This window comes from Lactuca serriola, chromosome 7 (genome assembly GCF_051521515.1).
Source record: "Lactuca serriola cultivar US96UC23 chromosome 7, Lser_US96UC23_V15, whole genome shotgun sequence".
NCBI lineage: Eukaryota > Viridiplantae > Streptophyta > Magnoliopsida > Asterales > Asteraceae > Lactuca > Lactuca serriola.
In genome coordinates, this window is record NC_136414.1 from 135489176 (window position 1) to 135496898 (window position 7723).

At 31.2% G+C, this 7723-nt stretch overlaps 2 protein-coding genes across 2 annotated transcripts; one reads left to right on the forward strand and one right to left on the reverse strand.

Annotated features, from left to right (window-relative positions):
- Positions 1-247: 247 nt before the first annotated feature.
- On the reverse strand, positions 248-1470 carry LOC145063522 (glyoxylase I 4-like). Its single transcript, XM_079011121.1, has 3 exons — positions 1159-1470; positions 664-998; positions 248-539 (listed from the first exon to the last, which is right to left on the reverse strand). The coding sequence occupies exons 1-3, from the start codon at positions 1374-1376 to the stop codon at positions 448-450; spliced, it is 645 nt and encodes a 214-aa protein (XP_078867247.1). The 5' UTR covers positions 1377-1470; the 3' UTR covers positions 248-447.
- A 3675-nt stretch (positions 1471-5145) lies between these two features.
- LOC145064375 (uncharacterized) lies at positions 5146-5649 on the forward strand. Its single transcript, XM_079011838.1, has one exon. The coding sequence runs from the start codon at positions 5146-5148 to the stop codon at positions 5647-5649; it is 504 nt and encodes a 167-aa protein (XP_078867964.1).
- The last annotated feature ends 2074 nt before the right edge of the window (positions 5650-7723 follow it).

Sequence of the window (7723 nt, forward strand, 5' to 3'; positions counted from 1 at the left end):
AAATGATTAGTACATAACAGTTTTTTGTCATACACAAAAATTTATGCATTATAGAGTTATATAGTACAACATTTTAAAGCATCAATTGTTATGTATGTAGAAAAATTATTATGTACAAATCATCTCCCAATAAATAAAAACGCCCAACATAACATTTGGAACGTGATGATGACTTAAATAGCTTACTAAATAAAGCTCAATAGTATTGGAGCTTAGTTTTATTTGTATTAAAGAATCCACAATTACATTAACATATTACATATTGGATTCGAAGAAAACAAAGGGAATTTTGAATTTTTACAAAGGGGTTTTGTTTCTTCTTCCACTACTTTTATACAATACGTACACAAAGATTAATAACTCTCCTTTTAAAGAAAAATTTAGCAAATGATACAAAAAAATCTTCCTCAATCGAGCTCACTCTATTTAATTTTCTTTTCTATGATCTTAAAAGGAGATACCCATCATGTCTACTAAAAAATTGTCCATCATCAACACTTCATCTTCTCCACAATAGTAATTCTCGGAGCTCATATTCTCTGCATTTTCAACAATTTGCGGATATCAAAATGTTACATACAAATTAACTAGCTTTTCTTGTATAAACAAATTAGTATATATCAAATAGTAAAGAAGTGTTTATGGTGAGAAATTTGAAAGTACCATAGAAGGAGGATCCGCCATTGTCGATCTGTGGAGCTGCTGGGAGCTTCTTGATAGGGCATGAGGTGATCGGAAGCACAGGAAGAACATGGCAATTGCAGATTTCAATCATGTAACCATCTGGATCATGGAAGAATAACTGGTTCACCTCCACACCACCTTCTTTCACCACCGCTGTCACATACTTGATACCCAATCCCTCAAGTTTCTTGATTATGATATCCATATCTGTACACTGAAACGAAATGTGGTTGTCTTTTGGATTGATAACTCCTGTTTTTGTTGGAGTCCTCTCAACTTCTAACAAATGTATTCCAATCCCATTGCTGAACAACCTTTATCATCAAATATATTTTAGCATTCTAGGATTTTTATAAAACATTTTGCATGAATGGCATGTTCTACGTAGATTCTGACTATGTATTAACTGTCGTGGGTTCATAGCAATTAATCCACTTAAATTTGTATTAAAAATGAAAGAGAAGAGACACTCACCAAGCGCCTTCGAAGTCGAAGGAGGAAGGACGTCTGATAAGAACGAATCCCAGAACATCGCTGTAAAACTTGACGGATCTACGAACAGATTTGCAGATAAAGGAGACGTGATTGAGTGATAAGAAAGGCATCTGCTTCAGTGAAGATGATGAAGCGATTAATGCCTTCTCTTCCTCCTCTATTATCTCTTTTCCGCCATTAACAATATGTTTCGTCATTAATTTCGACTCTGAACCAAAAAGCAAAAATGGTTTTGATAATGGGATTAATAGTAAGTAGTAGTTAATTACCCTGATCGATATATCGTTAACTTGATGAAAAAGCTCAATGATTTATAGAAGAAAGATGAGAGCTGTCCACTGTGGACAGTGATTGATCACAGTCAGATCCTACGTGTGAACACGTTATCATCTTACAATTTAATAAGATATAATCACAAACAAACGTTTTTCATATTTTCACATGTTGACATAATTTACTTCACCAAAAATGCGGTAGCGTTTGGTATTGATAAATGATTAGAAACTTATTTGATTGGTTTTCTATTTTATTATTGTTCATACGTTTCCTCGTTTTCGTTTCTTATAACGAAATAAGAAATATATTCGTATAGAGTAAGTTAGCTGGATTTTTGTTAATTATTGGTCAAGAGAGCACATCAGTCATCCACGTAGCTGAAGTATACAAAAAAATATTTGAATTGTTGAATTTATCTATTTAATATCTTTTATCAAAGATGAAAGTTCATCTTATATCGTATCATGTTAATTTAATATTATACCAAGAACATCTTGATATATTTCCCCAAAAGACTAGTTCATTATATTTGGATTTTTTGAGACATCCAACCTTACGATTTTAGACTTAGTAAAAGCTATTATTAATAAAAATATGTACCTTGACAAACTTAGCTTAGCATTTATGATATGTTTGACAAAATTATGTGAGCTCTAAGTTATTAGTTCTAAAAGTTATATAGGTTTTTTTAATATCTTTATATTGCAAAAGAGAAATTAAATATTTTTATTGGAGTACTTATTTTTGTTATTCATTCTGCTTTCATTTTTTAGATGATGACAAAATTAATAAAAAAATTTAATTTTGTTAAATATAAAGAGTATCAAAATCTTAAATTTATCCGAAAATAATAGCAAAAAAATAGAAAAAATATTTGACTTATCATTACAAAATAGAAAAAAGACCGGGAGAAAGAAACAAGCAAGTACACACTGTACTTTGACACCAAAACACCACCAAATATGACAAAACATTTAAAATAATATATATTGGTGCTGTTTTCTAGATTTTTAAGATGAAAAATACTTTAGATTAAAGAAAAAGATCGTTCACAAATACAAGCTTAAAATTTTTTATTCCAAAGTCTCCTCAAGTAGCTTTATGATTTTATTTTAAGCGTTTTTATTTTATATTATTTTGAACCTTTTAATAACATATAATTTTATACAAAAAAAAGTTGTAGATTCTAGCTATCATTTTTATCCTGTGTCTTTCAAATTTTAACTTCCAGCTTCCTGTTAATTTTGTTAAACATAACAATAAGCTCAGTCAAATATATTTTTTTATCAAAGCTTTTTTTAAAATAAAAAATTCAAAACAAAAAAAAAATCGTACGTTGTCAAATATATAAATATACACTTAATGGCAAAGAAACTATTCCTATTATATCAATTGCAAATGACAAAAACGTTATTATGGTTTTGATTTTGATTTTTATTATTATTTTATCATGTCTATTGTTGTCTTTATTATCTATATATTATTATATATTATATAAGTTTTTATCTGTTTTAATATATTGTATTTATTATTTTATTATTTTTATTAATTGATAGTATTTATTTAATTATTTATATTTTTATTAATATAATATTATTATAAAGTTATATATATATATATATATATATATATATATATATATATATATATTTTTATTGATCTTTTATTATTTATAAGTGGCTTTATATATACAATGAATAACTTAGCTTTGAAAGGAGTTTTGCTTCTTGCATATACATAGGACATGAAATAGTTAGACATACAAGAAATAAAGTCATTAGCGACGTAACCAATAACGGCAACATGACCCTTTAGCGGCGACTTATCAATTTATCGCCGCTAGAGGTACATGTTGCCGCTATTGGTGTCGCCGCTTAAGGGTCATGACACAGATCCACGTTTTCACGTTCTGGTAAACTAGATCCGTTCGATCATATTTCTAATCCAATGGCTTGAATACTCATGGAACGCACAAAACCAATACCAGCGACACAAGTTGGAAAATCTTCGGGCAATACTCAACGACCTAACATGTAGGGAGGAGCGTTATGCGTTTTTTCAATCGGAGAATAATCAAGGATGAAACAATGGGAACAGAGATGATGGTTCGTCGGATAATTAATTTGTGTTTTGTATGTTACACTTGTCGTCACACTTTGCTATTTTTTAAAATTGTAAAACTTTGGTTGTTTATTTTGGTATGAAATTAATTATAATAGTATTTGGTATTTAATCGTATGTTGTTATGTAATTTTTTTTTCAGTATTTAATATCGTTATGTATCGGTTTTTGATACACAAATCTTTGATTAAAAAAAATGAAAAAAGTTATTACCGACGAGATCAGCATTGACGGTGACAAAAAGTATTACCCGCGACAAGAGCATTAGCAGTGACAATTGTCTTTACCGGTTTTGATCAATAGCAACAGAGCAGTAGCGGAGACTTTTACTAACGATGTGTCGGCGTTATTACCTTTACCGACGACTTTTTTACTTTTTACCAGTGACTTTTATCGTCGTTAATTACCTTTTTTTTTGTAGTGTTTAGCCACTCTAACTTATTTTAATCCACTTTTAAGTAAATAACTTTTCAAAATACTCTACTTTTATTCATTCAACTTATTTTTGACCATACTTAAATAGAAATCTTTCCAAAATCCTCTCATTTTGGTCCCTTAACTGAGGATGGCCCAACCGGCTTCCATTACCACAATATTGTTTTCCGATAGCTCATTGTCTAAAAAGGAACACAAATAAGTTGAGTGGCTAAACTATATGGTTTGAAAAGTTAGTTACATGAGAGTGGACAAAAGTAAATTTAATGACTAAAAATGGATAAATACATAGTTGGTCGTTTTTAACGTTTTTCCTAGTTTTTAGTGGAATCCGTAATCCATCTTTTAGAGCATATGGTGTGGGTTCCCCCGTTCTTATTATTGCCTACGTGGAGGCTGAAAACGGCGTCGTGACGAGCTGCACCCCCCCCCCCCCCATCTCGTTGTTGCTCGTTGTGGCTATTCTCGTTGCCGTCTCGATCTGATGAAACGAGAAAAAATGGAACGTTACCCATTTTAAACTGTTTGAAAACGGTTATTTTAATAAAAAAAACTTTAAAATTAATTATTTTTTTCCTATATAAATACATATTATATCTAAACAATTTTTTAAACACATAACTTCTATCTTTCTCTCTATAAATCTTAATTATCTTCAAAAAAATTATGGATCCTTTCGACTCGTCCGATGATTCCGATGACAATATATTCTTCAGGATGATGTATCGGTATTATACTAACGAGCTGCTACAACCAGACCCAGCCCCGCTACTAACAAGACGTGCAATGTTAAACATAAATCGTGAGGAAAGACACGAACATCTATATCGCGATTACTTTGCGGATAATTGTGTATACGGGTCGAAGGACTTCAAAAGAAGATTCCGTTTGACTAGGGATGTGTTCCTATGGATCGTCAACGCCTTGGAAAGCCGATATCGCTTCTTTACTATACTTTTATACAAAAAAAAAATCTAGTACGTGTTTCTTTAATTTTACAACATATACAATATATTTTTAAACTGTAGTTAATATATGTTTAGGTATGAATTTTTTCAATTGAGATATGATGCTAGAGATAGACGAAGGTTTACAACTTTGCAGAAATGTGATGCGGCCATTCGTTTGATGGCTATGGGGGAGTCACCCGACACCATGAACGACTATATGAGAATGTCCGAAAGAACCGCAAGGGAGAGTTTGTATACATTGTCAAGGGGTGTTGTTGAAACATTTGGAGACGTGTATTTGCGGAAACCTTCGTTGCATGATTTGCACGAATTGTATGTGGCGCATGAAGAACGCCATGGGTTTCCCGGAATGATCGGAAGCATTGATTGCACACACTGGAAATGGAAAAATTGTCCGGTAGCATGGAAAGGGCAATACGCAAGTGGTCATCACGGATCACCTTCGTTGGTTTTAGAGGTTGTTGCTTCTCAAGATTTATGGATTTGGCATGCATTTTTTGGGGTTGCGGGTTCCAACAACGATGTCAACGTTCTTGATCAGTCGCCAATATTCGATGATCTTTTGAGCGGAAAGGCCCCGGATGCTCCTTTCACGGTGAATGGACACGAAACAAATATGGATATTACCTTACAGATGGAATATATCCTCAGTATTCTAAATTCGTGAAGGTATTCTGCCACCCGGTTGAAGAATGAGACAATTTTTTTAAGAGAAGACAAGAAGGAGCACATAAGGATGTGGAACGTGTTTTTGGAGTGCTGAAGGCGAAGTGGCATATACTCGAACATGCAGCACGACCATTGGATTTAGAAACTCTACGATATATCATGTATGGATGTATCATAATGCATAACATGGTAGTAGAAGATAAAGGGCGAAATATTGCACACTATATCCCAACGGAGCCCAGACACGTTCAGTTTCAACCAGGAACAACAGATTATTTGCATCGCGTTGTTGACATTCATAACGCAAATAAACACAAACAACTTCGAGAGGATTTGGCAGATTATATCTTTTATGGTAACAATAATAATAACGAATAGCGTTGTATTTTTTTTTTAATTTTGATGTTATTTATTATATGTTATTTATAATTTTTAAACATTATGTTTTATTTATTATGTTATATTTAAAAAATATTTGTCTAAATTAAAAAAAAATCAAAAAAAATAAAAAATAAATTATAAAATGGAAAATAAAGTTGGTGTCATAACAAGATACAACATGGTGACTATTTCCCAACTTGGTGTTATAACAGCATTGATGATGTGGCACCGAAGTAGTGTTACATCTAGTTGCCCACACCTAGTGCTCTTATTGTTATATGTGGCTATGTGCCCTTAGGACATATCTAGAAAATCCCAAATATAAAATCAAGGCGAGGGCGAATCTGACGATTCTATTTTTGTAGAATAGTTTTATTTCAAAAGTTGGTTTCTCTTCGAAAAATTGTGAATAATTTTTGAATAGATTGTTTTTTTGTCGAAAAACATCAGGATTTGCCATCGAAGGAGCACCATCACTATGATTTTCAAAGATTTAACATTAGCCTCATGGAATAGAAAATTCTAAAATCAAACAGCATTTTAAACAAAAACATAGAAACGAAAAGAAAATCAAGCAAACGTAAATTTCTAAAAAAAAGTTTAGTAAATTACATGGTTTCATACTTTAACAAAAAGACTTAGACTATGTTTGACGGATTGACTTAAAAGTTAGTTGTTAGCTGAAAAACTAGTTGATGACTGAAAAGCTAGCTGTTAAATAAAAAGCTAGCTGATAAAAAATAATGTTTGCTAAAACTAGCTGAAAAGTTAACTAAAATATATAAAATTACATAAAAAGACATGTAAGTGTATGTGTTTCTATAATTAATTAAGGAGTGTATTTGGAAAATTTTAAAAAAGCTCTTAAAAAGTTAGTCTAAGTAGCTTTTCAAAAAGCTAGCTTATAAGCTACTTTTTTGCTTACCAAACACGACAACATAAAAAAAAAAAACTCAAAAAAAAAAATTAGCTTATCAACTAGCTGTGGCGCGTCAAACACAGCCTTTAAACAAACACTAAGGTAGCAACTTATTCTCATTTTTAATTTCTTTATTTTTTAAGTTTTAGTTTGTTTCTAAAATAGCAACTTATTGTTAGTGTAAGAAGGTATTATCCATTAAATCTAGCTTAATACCAATTTGCCCTTATTTATATTTCCTTGCATATTCCTCTCTGTATCGTATCATTTTTCCATATAGTACTAAATGCAAAAAACAAACCAAGGCATCACAGTAATGACCAATGTACTTTAAAAAACTAAGCATCACATACAGTTAAAAAAACCCATTACAGAGCTTCAAAATATAACTAAAAATTCCATTACAAAATGAAAAGATCCACTGGCAAAGTGTCACATTAATTTAACAAAACAATTGCAAAGAATTCAATAAAAAAATCTTCCTTGTGTCATCCTTTGTGAATATAAGGATCTTAAAGTCCCAAATTGATCTTTATGCTATGCTGGGAAAACTTGACGATATAATTAATTTGTCAGAATCAATAGATAAGGCATTAATCTGGCTAAAAATAGAATGTCATTAATCTGGCTAAAAATAGAATGTCGTTTGTGCATTTGTTAGAAAAATGAAAGTATGCATAGTGATAGCAGATGAAAAGGACGACGTAACTTTGATATAGTTATTATCATACAAGAAATGAAGAGGTGATCTTTAAAAAAGGCAAGGGAACTC

Coding starts and splice junctions, on each gene's coding strand:
- LOC145063522 (XM_079011121.1), bottom strand. CDS start 1,376: ATGACGAAACATATTGTTAATGGCGGAAAAGAGATAATAGAGGAGGAA. Junction 999..1,158: donor TTCGACTTCGAAGGCGCTTG/GTGAGTGTCTCT, acceptor TTGATGATAAAG/GTTGTTCAGCAATGGGATTG. Junction 540..663: donor TGGCGGATCCTCCTTCTATG/GTACTTTCAAAT, acceptor TTGAAAATGCAG/AGAATATGAGCTCCGAGAAT.
- LOC145064375 (XM_079011838.1), top strand. CDS start 5,146: ATGGGGGAGTCACCCGACACCATGAACGACTATATGAGAATGTCCGAA.